This window comes from Sebastes umbrosus, chromosome 22 (assembly GCF_015220745.1).
Source record: "Sebastes umbrosus isolate fSebUmb1 chromosome 22, fSebUmb1.pri, whole genome shotgun sequence".
NCBI lineage: Eukaryota > Metazoa > Chordata > Actinopteri > Perciformes > Sebastidae > Sebastes > Sebastes umbrosus.
This window is the reverse complement of record NC_051290.1, coordinates 6,550,981-6,569,081: the sequence shown is the minus strand read 5'-3', so window position 1 is coordinate 6,569,081 and position 18,101 is coordinate 6,550,981. Positions and strand designations below refer to the sequence as shown.

General features: G+C 39.3%; 5 protein-coding genes across 5 annotated transcripts in view; 4 read left to right on the top strand and 1 right to left on the bottom strand.

Moving 5' to 3' along the window:
* The window catches only part of LOC119482112 (prostaglandin D2 receptor 2-like), a 158,728-nt gene that overhangs the window by 104,343 nt on the left and 36,284 nt on the right, over positions 1-18,101 (bottom strand). The window lies entirely within an intron of this gene.
* Positions 605-17,203, top strand: LOC119482117. The gene is made up of 6 exons (XM_037759526.1): positions 605-914; positions 1,070-1,774; positions 2,534-2,659; positions 2,746-2,789; positions 2,896-3,091; positions 16,875-17,203. The coding sequence occupies exons 1-5, from the start codon at positions 860-862 to the stop codon at positions 3,013-3,015; spliced, it is 1,050 nt and encodes a 349-aa protein (XP_037615454.1). The 5' UTR covers positions 605-859; the 3' UTR covers positions 3,016-3,091; positions 16,875-17,203.
* On the top strand, positions 4,884-7,495 carry LOC119482131 (M1-specific T cell receptor beta chain-like). The gene is made up of 5 exons (XM_037759549.1): positions 4,884-5,045; positions 5,200-5,901; positions 6,638-6,739; positions 6,823-6,866; positions 6,994-7,495. The coding sequence occupies exons 1-5, from the start codon at positions 4,991-4,993 to the stop codon at positions 7,111-7,113; spliced, it is 1,023 nt and encodes a 340-aa protein (XP_037615477.1). The 5' UTR covers positions 4,884-4,990; the 3' UTR covers positions 7,114-7,495.
* LOC119482128 lies at positions 9,853-12,373 on the top strand. The gene is made up of 5 exons (XM_037759544.1): positions 9,853-9,912; positions 10,068-10,775; positions 11,514-11,615; positions 11,699-11,742; positions 11,870-12,373. Exons 1-5 carry the CDS (start codon positions 9,858-9,860, stop codon positions 11,987-11,989), a joined length of 1,029 nt encoding a protein of 342 aa, XP_037615472.1. The 5' UTR covers positions 9,853-9,857; the 3' UTR covers positions 11,990-12,373.
* On the top strand, positions 14,579-16,879 carry LOC119482136 (immunoglobulin kappa light chain-like). Its single transcript, XM_037759556.1, has 5 exons — positions 14,579-14,797; positions 14,943-15,650; positions 16,335-16,460; positions 16,547-16,590; positions 16,697-16,879. The coding sequence occupies exons 1-5, from the start codon at positions 14,734-14,736 to the stop codon at positions 16,814-16,816; spliced, it is 1,062 nt and encodes a 353-aa protein (XP_037615484.1). The 5' UTR covers positions 14,579-14,733; the 3' UTR covers positions 16,817-16,879.

The following is an 18,101-nucleotide window of genomic DNA, read 5'->3' as shown; positions in this document are numbered from 1 at the left end:
TGTTTCCAACACCTTGTTGAATCTACGCTACAAAGAATTAAGGCAGTTCTGAAGGCAAAAGGGGGTCCAACCCGGTACTAGCAAGGTGTACCTAATAAAGTGGCCGGAGAGTGTATATCGCGATTGAAAATCTTGTAGTGTGAAATAGGCACTAGTGCATGTGAGTCCCACTGTGTGTGCCCCACGAGCTAGCTAATTGCCACCGCTCTGCACTTGACTCTTATGGTTGGGCGCTACGCTTCCATGATAACCCACAGCGTCTTGGTGGAAGCATAGCGCCCAACCTCTGGTTCCCCCCCAGGTTAACACTGTCAGCACTGTTGCCGTTGTTTACACTCTTAGTGCTGGCGGCGGCTCAGTCGTCGCCATCTGAATAGCCACGTGGAGGCAATCCCTCAGTCATACTGTACATATGCTCTGAATTTGAATTCAGCACCTTTCGTAGTAATAATAATAATAAAAATAAGATCTAAGCTCATAGGCAGGTGATTTAAAGTCTTTTAAACTTTAGTTCAGAAAGATTATCTAAAATCACATAGGGATAGATATTTAGATATTCAGAGTCAGCACTTCAGGACGATGCATCAACTTGGTCTTTAGATATTCTTCATTTTTATAAATACACATTACTATTACTGATGCTTTTTATTGGCAGATAAATGATCAGACCTGCATGTGACTGTATATGTACTGTATGTGAACCAAAACTTGGCTCTATAAATGGCAGTAAACATGTGATCAGGTTTCCTGAATAGGACATACAGTGTCACATCAGGTCGGCCAATCAAACACAGTCTTGTCTCTGAAGAGTGGAGAAAGGATCTAGGTTTGTTTCACTCAACACAGCAATTTGAACACGATGGCATCTCTAAAGTTTGTCTTCTATCTCACATGTTTGCTCTTGGGGAAAATGGGTGAGTTGTGTTTTTGTGACTGCAGTTTCTATCTTTTCTTTAGCAACTCTTCATGGAAATGCTTCTAAATATATATTTTTATGTAATAATTATGCTGAATTCCATCAGATTAAATTATTAACTGTGTATTTGTTTTGTCTCTCATTTCACTTCAGCTCATGTGACTGGTCTGAATATTTCTGTTCGTCAACAGAGAGGTTTTGTATCAGCTAATGTTAGAAACATTGTGACTTTGCAATGTTTCTATGAAGGTAGTGAGCCAGCAGCATGGCTTTACTGGTTCATGCAAACACCAGGACAGAAACCACGGCTCATCTCTTCCTCGCATGTGTATAATACAAGAGTCACTTTTTATCATGAATTCAAGAACAATCCACGTTTCACACTGGATAGGGAAAACAATAACAATCATTTGACAATTTTTGATTTGTGCATTTCAGACTCAGCTATTTACTACTGCGCAGCTAGTGCGTCAGCTCTCTTGTATTTTGCGGAGGGCACTTTAGTCAGTGTGCAGGGTTCAGGTCTGAACATCACAGCTTTGGTCCAGCAGTCAGCATCTGAGACCGTCCAGCCAGGAGGCTCTGTGACTCTGAACTGTACAGTACAAACTGGGACCTGTGATGGAGAACACAGTGTTTACTGGTACAGAAACTCTGAAGAATCTCATCCAAGACTCATCTACACTCATGGAGGCAGGGATGATCAGTGTGAGAAGAAACCCAACAATAAAACACACACCTGTGTCTACAACCTGCCCATAAAGAGCCTGAACCGGTCTCATGCTGGGACCTACTACTGTGCTGTTGCCTCATGTGGACACATACTGTTTGGAGACGGGACCAAGCTGGACTTTAAAGGTGAGTAACATTCTAGCTCTAGTATACTTATTTATGGTTACTTTCCAATCAAACTAAACATGAACACCAGGGGTGGGGGAAAAGATCAATTCACTTATGTATCGCGATTTCTTTTTTTACAATTTCGAACTAGATTTTTTTAATGCCAGAACCGGCGGAGGGTCCGCATGGATACGACCTGCACCCTCACATTTTAAATCCAACATGGTAAACTCCACTTTGGGTTTCAAACATTGCAGAAAAAGCAGAGCTAGACCTCATGATTAAAGCTGCATGCTAACTCTGTCACGGACAGGAAATGTTATTGTATTACGGTAACATGCGGTCAAGCCAGCCATCACTCTCATGTTCAAATTAGCCGACGCTACAACTGTAGAGCACCCATATACTGACATTTATGTTAAATGTATTCAACAGGCCCCGATGGAAAAATAAATAAATAAACAATGACAATGACTGATATATCTGACTTCAGGACATCTCTGACTACATACATGCTGAAAATCAAACATTTTTACTGAATCAATTTAGAGATTTTCCGAAGTAAAAGTCCCTAGAAGTGTATGATTCAACCTTTTGTCATGGTCTAGTGTTAAAAAAGTTAACAAAAATCACAATAAATCATAATATGGAATTGCAATACATATCGAATCGGCACCCAAGTATCATGATAGTATGGAATCGGGAGATAGGTGAATCGTCCCAGCCCTAATGAACACAGCGATAAAAGCTCTGTTTCTGGTGTCTGACTCTCTATAGATGAGGAAGCCTCTCTTGTCTTGGTGTATTTCTTGAGTGGAGCTTTGGCATTCACCACCATCCTGGTTGTTATACTGGCTCTCTCAGTGTACAAGGTGAACAAGAGAAACAGCTGCCAATGTGCAGGTAAGTGGTACCGTTTGTATCTGATAGCTTGTAGTCACTAAATATAACTCTTGAATAAAGAAGCATTTTCTGTGTTTCACATCCAGAGTCTCACGGAAGATTATCAGCTCCCTCCACAGAAAATGCAGAGGTGACATTTATCTTAATAATCCACCTTTTTATTTCACAACAACCAATTGTTTTGTGAATATTTCAATTTTGATATCCTAATCCACTTCTACATATTGTGTTACCAGGGTTACAGAGACGCAGACAGCCTCCATTATGCTGCTTTAAGTGTCAACCTGCCCAACAGATCACGGAGACCGAGGAACAACACCAATGATGAATGCGTGTACTCCAGTGTAAAGCAATAGATCTGGACAGGTTTCATTTAAACTTTTATAATAAAACTGGATTTAGTCGTATTTCAAGTGTTGTGTAGATTTAGAGGTAGATTTTGAGATGTATGTGTATATCTTCCTTTTGCTCTGCAGTCAAACGTTGCAGCTCAGTGTGCCTAGGATTTCTGTTCATATTTACATCTCACGGTTTACGCCCGATGCCAACATTCAGTGCCAATGCAGGAAGAAGTGTGCACGTTATGTAGTGAGGCGGAGAGTATGGTGTGCGTCTAGGCTACAGCATTGCATCAGATTTCTGTGCACAAGACCGGAGTTCACATCTATTCACAGACTAAATCCTATTAAAAGTCTGTACTGAACTGGGAAAAAGGGCATTTAAGTACGCTGCTTCCTGTTTTTGGAATCAGTTACAAAATGACCTGAATCTTTGAGAGCTGGTCTCACTGAATGTCTTTAAAGTGCTTCTAAAAGACTTGGAAGTGAGCACATCTGGCTGTAGAAGTTTTGAATGCTGATGAATGTTTTTTCAATACCTTATTATTCTGTAATTTGCTCTTTGTCTTCGTTTTGAATTATTATGTTTGTTTTATGTCTGCAACCTTGTAACTGTGCCGCCTATCTTGGCCAGGACACTCTTGAAAAAGAGATTTTTAATCTAAATGACTATGTAACTGCAAGAACCATTATTAAAGTTACTGTTTTAGGAAGTTTGAGCCTGAGTTCTGCCCAAATCCGCTGGTGCTAGTGGTGTAGTGGTGTCTTGGTAGGTGGGTATACTTTGGCCCCAAGATGAAGTCAACATGCTTTGCTCTGTGTAGCTTTTAAGACAGAGTTATGCATGGCAAAATGTTTTGTTTTGGCACTGCTTCTCTTATGAATGCAGAAAAGAAATGAAGCAGTCATTGCATTGAGACCTTTTAACATTTACCCCATGCTTTAGCTGTGTATCTCTGTCAGTGCAGCAGCTATTGTGGTTTTCAGCAGGATGTTGACGCGGCTGCACTCCCACATAGATGCCCCTTAAGCCAGAGACCACTAAAATACCCCAGAACAGGGGAGGGCTTATTACGTCACATTTGATCACACAGGAAAATCTAATATTAACACGAATACCAGTAATACAAATACTAATACTAGTAATACTATTAATGGAAATTCTTAGAACATTACTTAGTTGAAATACTATTTAGAGTACTACTACATATAATGGATAGAATATACAAATTGCATATGCATTTTGAAACATCAGAAAATCAGAAACCACTTTAAAATCTTGTAGTATGAAACAGGCACTAGTGCATGTGAGTCCCAGTGTTTGTGCCCCACGAGCTAGCTAATCGCCACCGCTCTGCACTGGGTTCATATGGTTGGGCGCTACGCTTCCAAGATAACCCACAGCGTCTTGGTGGAAGCATAGCGGCCAACCTCTGGTTCCCCCCCAGGTTAACACTGTCAGCACTCTTGCCATTGTTAGCACTGTTAGTGATGGCGACGGCTCAGTCGTCGCCATCTGAAGAGCCACGTGGAGGCAATCCCTCAGTCGTACTGTAGATATGCTCTGAATTTGGAATTCAGCACCTTTCATAATAATAATAATAATAAAAAGAAGATCTAATCTTGTAGGCAGGTGATTTAAAGTATTTTAAACTTTCTCTAAAACCACATAGGGATAGATATTTAGATATTCAGAGTCAGCACTTCAGGACGATGCATCAACCCGGTCTATAGATATTCTTCACTTTTATAAATACACATTACTATTACTGATGCTTTTTATTGGCAGGAAAATGATCAGACCTCCATGTGACTGTATATGTACTGTATGTGAACCACAAATTGGCTCTATAAATGGCAGCAAACATGTGGTCAGGTTTCCTAAATAGGACATACAGTGTCACATCAGGTCGGCCAATCAAACGCAGTCTTGTCTCTGAAGAGTGGAGAAAGCATCTACGTTCTTTTCACTCAACACAGAAATCTGAACACGATGGCATCTCCAAAGTTTGTCTTCTATCTCACATGTTTGCTCTTGGGGAAAATGGGTGAGTTGTGTTTTTGTGACTGCAGTTTCTATCTTTTCTTTAGCAACTCTTCATGGAAATGCTTCTAAATATATATATTTTGTCATAATTATGCTGAATTCCATCAGATTAAATTATTAACTGTGTATTTGTTTTGTCTCTTATTTCACTTCAGCTCATGTGACCAGTCTGAATTTTTCTGTTCGTCAACAGAGAGGTTTTGTATCAGCTAATGTTGGAAACAGTGTAACTTTGCAATGTTTCTGTGAAGGTAGTGATCCAGCATGGCTTTACTGGTACAAACAAACACCGGGACAGAAACCACAGCTGATCTCTTCCACATATATGCATGATATGAGAGTCACTTTTCATCATGAATTCAAGAACAATCCACGCTTCACAGTGGATAAGGAAAACAGTAACCATCACTTGACAATTTTGGATTTGCGCATTTCAGACTCAGCTATTTACTACTGCGCAGCTAGTGCGTCATACGTCTTGTATTTTTCGGAGGGCACTCTAGTCAGTGTACAGGATTCAGGTCTGAACATCCCGGCTTTGGTCCAGCAGTCAGCATCTGAGACCGTCCAGCCAGGAGGCTCTGTGACTCTGAACTGTACAGTACACACTGGGACCTGTGATGGAGAACACAGTGTTTACTGGTACAGAAACTCTGAAGAATCTCATCCAGGACTCATCTACACTCATGGAGGCAGGAATGATCAGTGTGAGAAGAAACCCAACACACAAACACACACCTGTGTCTACAACCTGCCCATAAAGAGCCTGAACCAGTCTCATGCTGGGACCTACTACTGTGCTGTTGCCTCATGTGGACACATACTGTTTGGAAACGGGACCAAGCTGAACTTTAAAGGTGAGTAACATTCTAGCTCTAGTATACTTATTTATGGTTACTTTCCAATCAAACTAAACATGAACACCAGGGGTGGGGGAAAAGATCATTCACTTATGTGTCAGGGTTTCTTTTGTTACGATTTTGAAATTGATTTTTTTAATGCCAGAACCGGCGGAGGGTCCGCATGGATACGACCTGCACCCTCACATTTTATATCCAGGTGGTAAACACTACACATCCAGTAAAGTATGGAAACACTTTGGGTTTCAAACATTGCAGAATAAGCAGAGCTAGACATCATGACTAAAGCTGCATACTAAATGTTATCATATTGCGGTAACGTGCGGTCAAGCCAGCCGTCACTCTCATGGCCAAATTAGCCGACGCTACAACTGTAGAGCAACAGTATACTGACATTTATGTTAAATGCATTCAAACGGCCCTGATGTAAAAAAAAATTTAATAAATAATGACAATGACTGATATATATGATTATATACATGCTGAAAATTAAACATTTTTAATGAATCAATTTAGAGATTTTCCGAAGTAAAAGCCCCTAGAAGTGTATGATTCAACCTTTTGCCATGGTTAAGTGTTAAAAAAGTTAACAAAAATCGCTTGTAAAATCGCAATACATATCGAATCGGCACCCAAGTATCATGATAGTATGGAATCGGGAGATAGGTGTACCGTCCCAGCCCTAATGAACACAGCGATAAAAGCTCTGTTTCTGGTGTCTGACTCTCTATAGATGAGGAAGCCTCTCTTGTCTTGGTGTATTTCTTGAGTGGAGCTTTGGCATTCACCACCATCCTGGTTGTTATACTGGCTCTAAACAGCTGCCAATGTGCAGGTAAGTGGTACCATTTGTATCTGATAGCCTGTAGTCACTAAATATAACTTTTGAATAAAAGAGTTTTTTTGTTTCACAATCAGAGTCTCAAGCAAGACTTTCAGCTTCCTCCACAACAAATGCAAAGGTGAATAAAAACTGTTAATTTAACTCCTAAATTACCATTGTATTGCACAATGCTTTGTTACCTGGATATTGTTTTCATTTCTGTCAAGCACTAAATAACGATCAACTGGTATATATTTTGTTACCAGGGTTACCAACACGGAGAAACACTCTACAACGCTGCTTTAAGTGTCAACCTGCACAACAGATCAAGAGGACAGAGGGATCCGACCTGGAGTGAATGTGTGTACTACAGCGTCAAGCAGTAGAACCGGACATTTTGCATTTGTACTTTTGCGTAAGACAGGGTTTTCTTCGTGCCTCTTTTAAAGTGTAATATAGATGTATATCTAAGTTTGAAATAAATATACTTTTATAGCTTCTTTGTTGTCCTGCAGCAAAAAATAAATCACTCTTCTTTGCTAATGTGCTTATTTAGGATACAATGTTCTTGCAAATACACCATGTATCTAAAATGATTCTTTAATTATTAATTATTTTTTTTCAGATTATTTTAGTACATATGCATAAATGTCTTTTTATGACTTATCCAGTGTATTAAGAAGCTCACATTCATCGATGCTGTAAAAGTCGCTTGCATGCTTTTAGGATCAAGATCATCCTATACTTTTTATCCATCCTAATTTTTTTTTTGACCAAAACATATGTGTGTTTTTGTATGTGAAATTTATATTGTTTGTGATCAAATAAACAATCAAAATTTGGAGCACTCTTGAGTTTGTAACAATATGCGTGTGCATGTTCATTCCAGCGGCTTCAACACACACAAGTGGCACATTGATCCTCAAACAACAGCTTGTATGATATCTTACAAAAAGTTATTTCTCCTTTTTTGTGCATTCTCCTACGAATGTCAAGCGTCAATTTCCGCACGTTACATGCATACAGTCTTTTCAAAATAAACTTCCGTCTTCACAGGAAACAACTTAGGTTTAGGCACAGGTTCCGAAGAGAGTTGGGGGTTATGCAGCGATTTTTGAATAATAATAAGCTAATTCCCAGTGACTTTCCAATAGTATTTTTGCTTGGAATGCACATCCCTAATGCAAACCATTTTCCACCTGAAAGAGCCTGCTGTGATTGCTATGTGGACAACACAGTCCGTAGGGTCAGACTGTTCATGTATGTATGAAGCTCATGTATGATCCCTTATCTCACCTTGACCATAAATCTGCCTCAAAACAGCCATGTTTCCATTTTCAATTGTCAAGCAAATTTTAAGCAAACTTTTAAAATGTCGCAAAAAAGAAATGCGAAATAGAGTGTTTCCACCAACTGGTTTGGAGCCAATAAACTAGGCTGCATAGTATTGTCAGACGTTGGCGTTATAGGCTATGCATGGCTGTAATCTGCCAGTAAACAGAGGAGAAGAAGTAAAGGGTGCAAACCTGCAACAACGTACTGTATAGAGAGTGAAAAAAAAAACACCTGTGCAAATTAATATAATTCAGTAAAATAGCTCTGAAATACTGCATACAGTAGCTGTTTGGTCTTTTCCACTATGGGAACTTACCGACCCATAACCTGGACCTGGTTCTAGGTTCTGCCTTGAATTTCCACTGTGTGTACAAACCAGAACGTTTTGGATATATGTCATTGTAAAAGCAGTATGCCAAATGAGCTACATGTGTAGTTATGGGTCATCTTGTTCCCATAGTGGAAATGGCCTATTTGTAAAGCGCAAAGGTACCTTTATTCAAGCACTGTTATGTCATTATGGATTATAGAGGCGTTGCTATGTATCAGACAGGTGATGTGTATTAATATGATGATTAATTACTAAAAAGAATATTTTACCAGATTACCAAGATTCAGTCGACCTCCATTACGCTGCTTTGAGGGGACACAAGGTCAAGAGACCAACATGACAGGGGGACAACACACAAAGTGAATGTGTGTACTCCAGTGTAAGGCAGTAGAGCTGGGAACTTTTCATTTCTACTTTGTTTCTGTGTAAGAAAAGATTATACATTCATGCCTCTATCAAGCTGTATAATGTATTATTTTTCTCAAATAGGAGCATTGCAGCTAGATTTCACCTCAATATACCAAATGTAAAGTCTTGCCTTGCAATAAACTAATAAAACAAGTGCTTTCCACAGCCGGGCTCTTATTGAGAGTGTGTGCATGATCACAGGAGCTGACCACATCCGTCTGTTTACTACCACCTACTGACTAGGGGACGCTTTGTCATAGTTATATCTCATTTCCTGGGCATCATTTAGACCCTGACACTAATACAGTGAGCACACTGGAAGATGAGCTGATGTAATGGGGCAGCACATTGTGCAATTTCTGCATATACATGCTTGTTAAAAAATGTAAGGGTTTTCTTTTAAGCCTCTGGGTGGTCGGCAGTCAAAGATTAGCTCTCCACATACTTTGGTCACGCACTTCTCTAGGACACTCTGCTCTCTTTGTTGTTGTGGTTTCAAACAGGAAGTCTCTGCAGTGTTTTCATGCATAGCAGCTATAGCAGTATAACTGTAATATCCAGACTATTTTAGTAGATTACACCAATAAATAAATCAGTGTCAAAAGGCTAAAAAAAAAATGGTTTTATGAAATAATACTACTGTAGTAATCTACACATAACAACATTTTCCATCGAACAACATAATATCGCGATACTCATGTATCGATATTTTCTTACACCCTATTGTAGAATAGCAGGTTGCAATGACCGCGTGCAGCATCAAAAAACTCGTCCTCTTGTTGGGTTTGCCAGCTTCGAGCACCAACATTGAATATGACCAAAGTGGTTCTTGGAGGTACGGGTGACAGTAAGGTAAATTATCAGACCTGCATGTGACTGTATATGTACTGTATGTGAACCACAACTTGGCTCTACAAATGGCGTTAAACATGTGATCAGGTTTCCTGAATAGGACATACAGTGTCACATCAGGTCAGCCAATCAAACGCAGTCTTGTCTCTGAAGAGTGGAGAAAGCATCTGCGTTCTTTTCACTCAACACAGAAATTTGAACACGATGGCATCTCTAAAGTTTGTCTTCTATCTCACATGTTTGCTCTTGGGGAAAATGGGTGAGTTGTGTTTTTGTGAATGCAGTTTCTATCTTTTCTTTAGCAACTCTTCATGGAAATGCTTCTAAATATATATTTTTATGTAATAATTATGCTGAATTCCATCAGATTAAATTATTAACTGTATATTTGTTTTGTCTCTTATTTCACTTCAGCTCATGTGGCCGGGCTGTTTTCTTCCTCATCTGTTCGTCAACAGAGAGGTTTTGTATCAGCTAATGTTGGAAACAATGTGACTTTGCAATGTTTCTATGAAGATAGTGAGCCAGCATCGCTTTACTGGTACAAACAAACACTGGGACAGGAACCACGGCTGATCTCTTCCTCTTATATGCGTGATACAAGAGTCACTTTTTATCATGAATTCAAGAGCAATCAACGCTTCACAGTGGATAAGGAAAACAGTAACCATCACTTGAAAATTTCTGATTTGCGCATTTCAGACTCAGCTATTTACTACTGCGCAGCTGGAATGTCAGCTCTCTTGTCTTTTGCAGAGGGCATTGTAGTCAGTGTGCAGGGTTCAGGTCTGAACGTTCCAGCTTTGGTCCAGCAGTCAGCATCTGAGACCGTCCAGCCAGGAGGCTCTGTGACTCTGAACTGTACAGTACAAACTGGGACCTGTGATAGAGAACACAGTGTTTACTGGTTCAGAAACTCTGAAGAATCTCATCCAGGACTCATCTACACCCATGGAGGCAGGAATGATCAGTGTGAGAAGAAACCCAACACACAAACACATACCTGTGTCTACAACCTGCCAATGAAGAGCCTGAACCGGTCTCATGCTGGGACCTACTACTGTGCTGTTGCCTCATGTGGACACATACTGTTTGGAAACGGGACCAAGCTGGACTTTAAAGGTGAGTAACATTCTTGCTCTAGTATAGTTATGTATGGTTACTTTCCAGTCAAACTAAACATGAACACCAGGGGTGGGGGAAAAGATCAATTCACTTATGTATCGCGATTTCTTTTTTTTACGATTTTGAAATTGATTTTTTTAATGCCAGAACCGGCGGAGGGTCCGCATGATATGACCTGCACCCTCACATTTTTATATCCAGGTGGTAAACAATACCCATCCAGTAAAGTATGGAAACACTTTGGGTTTCAAACATTGCAGCAAAAGCAGAGCTAGACATCATGACTAAAGCTGCATACTAAATGTTATCATATTGCGGTAACGTGCGTTCAAGCCAGTCGTCACTCTCATGGCCAAATTAGCCGACACTACAACTGTGGAGCACCCATATACTGACATTTATGTTGAATGCATTCAAACGGCCCTGATGTAAAAAAACATTTAATAAATAATGACAATGACTGATATATATGATTATATACATGCTGAAAATTAAACATTTTTAATGAATCAATTTAGAGATTTTCCGAAGTAAAAGCCCCTAGAAGTGTATGATTCATCCTTTTGCCATGGTTAAGTGTTAAAAAAGTTAACAAAAATCGCTTGTAAAATCGCAATACATATCGAATCGGCACCCAAGTATTATGATAGTATGGAATCGGGAGATAGGTGCATCGTCCCAGCTCTAATGAACACAGCGATAAAAGCTCTGTTTCTGGTGTCTGACTCTCTATAGATGAGGAAGCCTCTCTTGTCTTGGTGTATTTCTTGAGTGGAGCTTTGGCATTCACCACCATCCTGGTTGTTATACTGGCTCTAAACAGCTGCCAATGTGCAGGTAAGTGGTACCATTTGTATCTGATAGCCTGTAGTCACTAAATATAACTTTTGAATAAAAGAGTTTTTTTGTTTCACAATCAGAGTCTCAAGCAAAACTTTCAGCTTCCTCCACAACAAATGCAAAGGTGAATAAAAACTGTTAATTTAACTCCTAAATTACCATTGTATTGCACAATGCTTTGTTACCTGGATATTGTTTTCATTTCTGTCAAGCACTAAATAACGATCAACTGGTATATATTTTGTTACCAGGGTTACCAACACGGAGAAACACTCTACAACGCTGCTTTAAGTGTCAACCTGCACAACAGATCAAGAAGACAGAGGGATCCGACCTGGAGTGAATGTGTGTACTACAGCGTCAAGCAGTAGAACCGCACATATTACATTTGTACTTTTGCGTAAGACAGGGTTTTCTTCGTGCCTCTTTTAAAGTGTAATATAGATGTATATCTAAGTTTGAAATAAATATACTTTTATAGCTTCTTTGTTGTCCTGCAGCAAAAAATAAATCACTCTTCTTTGCTAATGTGCTTATTTAGGATACAATGTTCTTGCAAATACACCATGTATCTAAAATGATTCTTTAATTATTAATTATTTTTTTTCAGATTATTTTAGTACATATGCATAAATGTCTTTTTATGACTTATCCAGTGTATTAAGAAGCTCACATTCATCGATACTGTAAAAGTCACTTGCATGCTTTTAGGATCAAGATCATCCTATACTTTTTATCCATCCTAATTTTTTTTTTGACCAAATCATATGTGTGTTTTTGTATGTGAAATTTATATTGTTTGTGATCAAATAAACAATCAAAATTTGGAGCACTCTTGAGTTTGTAACAATATGCGTGTGCATGTTCATTCCAGCGGCTTCAACACACACAAGTGGCACATTGATCCTCAAACAACAGCTTGTATGATATCTTACAAAAAGTTATTTCTCCTTTTTTGTGCATTCTCCTACGAATGTCAAGCGTCAATTTCCGCACGTTACATGCATACAGTCTTTTCAAAATAAACTTCCGTCTTCACATGAAACAATTTAGGTTTAGGAACAGGGTCTGAAGAGAGTTGGGGGTTATGCAGTGATTTTTGAATAATAATCGGCTAATTCCCAGTGACTTTCCAATAGTATTTTTGCTTAGAATGCACATCCCTAATGCAAACCATTTTCCACCTCAAAGAGCCTGCTGTGATTGCTATGTGGACAACACAGTCCGTAGGGTCAGACTGTTCATGTATGTATGAAGCTCATGTATGATCCCTTATCTCACCTTGACCATAAATCTGCCTCAAAACAGCCATGTTTCCATTTTCAATTGTCAAGCAAATTTTAAGCGAACTTTTAAAATGTCGCAAAAAAGAAATGCGAAATAGAGTGTTTCCACCAACTGGTTTGGAGCCAATAAACTAGGCTGCATAGTATTGTCAGACGTTGGCGCTATAGGCTATGCATGGCTGTAATCTGCCAGTAAACAGAGGAGAAGAAGTAAAGGGTGCAAACCTGCAACAACGTACTGTATAGAGAGTGAAAAAAAACAACACCTGTGCAAATTAATATAATTCAGTAAAATAGCTCTGAAATACTGCATACAGTAGCTGTTTGGTCTTTTCCACTATGGGAACTTACCGACCCATAACCTGGACCTGGTTCTAGGTTCTGCCTTGAATTTCCACTGTGTGTACAAACCAGAACGTTTTGGATATATATCATTGTAAAAACAGTATGCCAAATGAGCTACATGTGTAGTTATGGGTCATCTTGTTCCCATAGTGGAAATGGCCTATTTGTAAAGCGCAAAGGTACCTTTATTCAAGCACTGTTATGTCATTATGGATTATAGAGGTGTTGCTATGTATCAGACAGGTGATGTGTATTAATATGATGATTAATTACTAAAAAGAATATTTTACCAGATTACCAAGATTCAGTCGACCTCCATTACGCTGCTTTGAGGGGACACAAGGTCAAGAGATCAACATGACAGGGGGACAACACACAAAGTGAATGTGTGTACTCCAGTGTAAGGCAGTAGAGCTGGGAACTTTTCATTTCTACTTTGTTTCTGTGTAAGAAAAGATTATACATTCATGCCTCTATCAAGCTGTATAATGTATTATTTTTCTCAAATAGGAGCATTGCTGTAAGATTTCACCTCAATATACCGAATGTAAAGTCTTGCCTTGCAATAAACTAATAAAACAAGTGCTTTCCACAGCCGGGCTCTTATTGAGAGTGTGTGCATGATCACAGGAGCTGACCACATCCGTCTGTTTACTACCACCTACTGACTAGGGGACGCTTTGTCATAGTTATATCTCATTTCCTGGGCATCATTTAGACCCTGACACTAATACAGTGAGCACACTGGAAGATGAGCTGATGTAATGGGGCAGCACATTGTGCAATTTCTGCATATACATGCTTGTTAAAAAATGTAAGGGTTTTCTTTTAAGCCTCTGGGTGGTCGGCAGTCAAAGATTAGCTCTCCATATACTTTGGTCACACACTTCTCTAGGACACTCTGCTCTCTTTGTTGTTGTGGTTTCAAACAGGAAGTCTCTGCAGTGTTTTCATGCATAGCAGCTATAGCAGTATAACTGTAATATCCAGACTATTTTAGTAGATTACACCAATAAATAAATCAGTGTCAAAAGGCTAAAAAAAAATGGTTTTATGAAATAATACTACTGTAGTAATCTACACATAACAACATTTTCCATCGAACAACATAATATCGCGATACTCATGTATTAATATTTTCTTACACCCTATTGTAGAATAGCAGGTTGCAATGACCGCGTGCAGCATCAAAAAACTCGTCCTCTTGTTGGGTTTGCCAGCTTCGAGCACAAACATTGAATATGACCAAAGTGGTTCTTGGAGGTACGGGTGACAGTAAGGTAAATTATCAGACCTGCATGTGACTGTATGTGCACTGTATGTGAACCACAACTTGGCTCTACAAATGGCGTTAAACATGTGATCAGGTTTCCTGAATAGGACATACAGTGTCACATCAGGTCAGCCAATCAAACGCAGTCTTGTCTCTGAAGAGTGGAGAAAGCATCTACGTTCTTTTCACTCAACACAGAAATTTGAACACGATGGCATCTCTAAAGTTTGTCTTCTATCTCACATGTTTGCTCTTGGGGAAAATGGGTGAGTTGTGTTTTTGTGAATGCAGTTTCTATCTTTTCTTTAGCAACTCTTCATGGAAATGCTTCTAAATATATATTTTATGTAATAATTATGCTGAATTCCATCAGATTTAATTATTAACTGTATATTTGTTTTGTCTCTCATTTCACTTCAGCTCATGTGGCCGGGCTGTTTTCTTCCTCATCTGTTCGTCAACAGAGAGGTTTTGTATCAGCCAATGTTGGAAACAGTGTAACTTTGCAATGTTTCTGTGAAGGTAGTGAGCCAGCATGGCTTTACTGGTACAAACAAACACCGGGACAGAAACCACAGCTGCTCTCTTCCACATATATGTATGATATGAGAGTCACTTTTCATCATGAATTCAAGAACAATTCACGCTTCACAGTGGATAAGGAAAACAGTAACCATCACTTGACAATTTTGGATTTGCGCATTTCAGACTCAGCTATTTACTACTGCGCAGCTAGTGCGTCATACGTCTTGTATTTTTCGGAGGGCACTCTAGTCAGTGTACAGGGTTCAGGTCTGAACGTTCCAGCTTTGGTCCAGCAGTCAGCATCTGAGACCGTCCAGCCAGGAGGCTCTGTGACTCTGAACTGTACAGTACAAACTGGGACCTGTGATGGACAACACAGTGTTTACTGGTACAGAAACTCTGAAGAATCTCATCCAGGACTCATCTACACTCATGGAGGCAGGAATGATCAGTGTGAGAAGAAACCCAACAACAAAACACACACCTGTGTCTACAACCTGCCAATAAAGAGCCTGGATCCGTCTCATGCTGGGACCTACTACTGTGCTGTTGCCTCATGTGGACACATACTGTTTGGAAACGGGACCAAGCTGGACTTTAAAGGTGAGTAACATTCTTGCTCTAGTATAGTTATGTATGGTTACTTTCCAATCAAACTGAACATGAACACCAGGGGTGGGGAAAAGATCATTCACTTTTGTATCGCGATTTCTTTTGTTACGATTTTGAAATAGATTTTTTTAATGCCAGAACCGGTGGAGGGTCCGCATGGATACGACCTGCACCCTCACATTTTAAATCCAACGTGGTAAACAATACACATCCAGTAAAGTATGGAAACACTTTGGGTTTCAAATATTGCAGCAAAAGCAGAGCTAGACATCATGACTAAAGCTGCATGCTAAATGTTATCGTATTACGGTAACATGCAGTCAAGCTAGCCGTCACTCTCATGGCCAAATTAGCCGACGCTACAACTGTAGAGCAACAGTATACTGACATTTATGTTAAATGCATTCAAACGGCCCTGATGAAAAAAAAAAAACTTAATAAATAATGACAATGACTGATATATCTGATTATATACATGCTGAAAATCAAACATTTTTATTGAATCAATTTAGAGATTTTCCGAAGTAAAAGTCCCTAGAGGTGTATGATTCAACCTTTTGTCATGGTCTAGTGTTAAAAAAGTTAACAAAAATCACTTGTAAAATGTGGTGCATCGTCCCAGCTCTAATGAACACAGCGATAAAAGCTCTGTTTCTGGTGTCTGACTCTCTATAGATGAGGAAGCCTCTCTTGTCTTGGTGTATTTCTTGAGTGGAGCTTTGGCATTCACCACCATCCTGGTTGTTATACTGGCTCTCTCAGTGTACAAGGTGAACAAGAGAAACAGCTGCCAATGTGCAGGTAAGTTGTACTGTTTGTATCTGATAGCTTATAGTCACTTAATTTAACTTTTGAATAAACAATCATTTTCTGTGTTTCACATCCAGAGTCTCGCGGAAGATTATCAGCTCCCTCCACAGAAAATGCAGAGGTGACATTTATCTTAATAATCCACCTTTTTATTGCTCAACAACCAATTGTTTTGTGAATATTTCAATTTTGATGTCCTAATCCACTTCTATATATTGTGTTACCAGGGTTACAGAGACGCAGACAGCCTCCATTATGCAGCTTTAAGTGTCAACCTGCCCAGCAGATCACGGAGACCGAGGAACAACACCAATGATGAATGTGTGTACTCCAGTGTAAAGCAATAGATCTGGACAGGTTTCATTTCTACTTTTATAATAAAACTGGATTTAGTCGTATTTCAAGGTAGATTTTGAGATGTATGTGTATATCTTCCTTTTGCTCTGCAGTCAAAAGTTGCAGCTCAGTGTGCCTAGGATTTCTGTTCATATTTACATCTCACGGTTTACGCCCGATGCCAACATTCAGTGCCAATGCAGGAAGAAGTGTGCACTTTACGTAGTGAGGCGGAGAGTATGGTGTGCGTGTACAGCATTGCATCAGATTTTTGTGCACAAGACCGGAGTTCACATCTATATACAGACTAAATCCTATTAAAAGTCCGTACTGAACTGGGAAAAAGAGCATTTAAGTATACGCTGCTTCCTGTTCTTGGAATCAGTTACAAAATTACATGAATCTTTGAGAGCTGTTCTCACTGAATGTCTTTAAAGTGCTTCTAAAAGACTTGGAAGCGAGCACATCTGGCTGTAGAAAGTTTGACTGCTGATGAATGTTTTTTCGATACCTTGTGATTCTGTAATTTGCTCTTTGTCTTCGTTTTAAATTGTTATGTTTGTTTTATGTCTGCAACCGTGTAACTGTGCCGCCTATCTTGGCCAGGACACTCTTGAAAAAGAGATTTTTAATCTCAATGAGTCTGACCTTTAACACCTTCATAAATCTATGACTAGGACTATGTAACTGAGAGAACCATTATTAAAGTTACTGTTTTAGAAAGTTTGAGCCTGAGTTCTGCCCAAATCCGCTGGTGCTAGTGGTATAGTGGTGTCTTGGTAGGTGGGTAAACTGTGGCCCCAAGATGAAGTCAACATGCTTTGCTCTGTGTAGCTTTTAAGACAGAGTTATGCATGGCAAAATGTTTTGTTTTGGCACTGCTTCTCTTATGAATGCAGAAAAGAAATGAAGCAGTCATTGCATTGAGACCTTTTAACATTTACCCCATGCTTTAGCTGTGTATCTCTGTCAGTGCAGCAGCTATTGTGGTTTTCAGCAGGATGTTGACGCGGCTGCACTCCCACATAGATGTCCCTTAAGCCAGAGATCACTAAAATCCCCCAGAACAGGGGAGGGCTTATTACGTCACATTTGATCACACAGGAAAATCTAATATTAACACGAATACCAGTAATACAAATACTAATACTAGTAATACTATTAATGGAAATTCTTAGAACATTACTTAGTTGAAATACTATTTAGAGTACTACTACATATAATGGATAGAATATACAAATTGCATATGCATTTTGAAACATCAGAAAATCAGAAACCACTTTAAAATCTTGTAGT

Coding starts and splice junctions, on each gene's coding strand:
- LOC119482128 (XM_037759544.1), top strand. CDS start 9,858: ATGGCATCTCTAAAGTTTGTCTTCTATCTCACATGTTTGCTCTTGGGG. Junction 10,776..11,513: donor GACCAAGCTGGACTTTAAAG/GTGAGTAACATT, acceptor GACTCTCTATAG/ATGAGGAAGCCTCTCTTGTC. Junction 11,743..11,869: donor CCTCCACAACAAATGCAAAG/GTGAATAAAAAC, acceptor TTTTGTTACCAG/GGTTACCAACACGGAGAAAC.
- LOC119482131 (XM_037759549.1), top strand. CDS start 4,991: ATGGCATCTCCAAAGTTTGTCTTCTATCTCACATGTTTGCTCTTGGGG. Junction 5,046..5,199: donor TTTGCTCTTGGGGAAAATGG/GTGAGTTGTGTT, acceptor ATTTCACTTCAG/CTCATGTGACCAGTCTGAAT. Junction 6,867..6,993: donor CCTCCACAACAAATGCAAAG/GTGAATAAAAAC, acceptor TTTTGTTACCAG/GGTTACCAACACGGAGAAAC.
- LOC119482136 (XM_037759556.1), top strand. CDS start 14,734: ATGGCATCTCTAAAGTTTGTCTTCTATCTCACATGTTTGCTCTTGGGG. Junction 14,798..14,942: donor GGGGAAAATGGGTGAGTTGT/GTTTTTGTGAAT, acceptor ATTTCACTTCAG/CTCATGTGGCCGGGCTGTTT. Junction 16,591..16,696: donor CCTCCACAGAAAATGCAGAG/GTGACATTTATC, acceptor TTGTGTTACCAG/GGTTACAGAGACGCAGACAG.
- LOC119482117 (XM_037759526.1), top strand. CDS start 860: ATGGCATCTCTAAAGTTTGTCTTCTATCTCACATGTTTGCTCTTGGGG. Junction 915..1,069: donor TTTGCTCTTGGGGAAAATGG/GTGAGTTGTGTT, acceptor ATTTCACTTCAG/CTCATGTGACTGGTCTGAAT. Junction 1,775..2,533: donor GACCAAGCTGGACTTTAAAG/GTGAGTAACATT, acceptor GACTCTCTATAG/ATGAGGAAGCCTCTCTTGTC.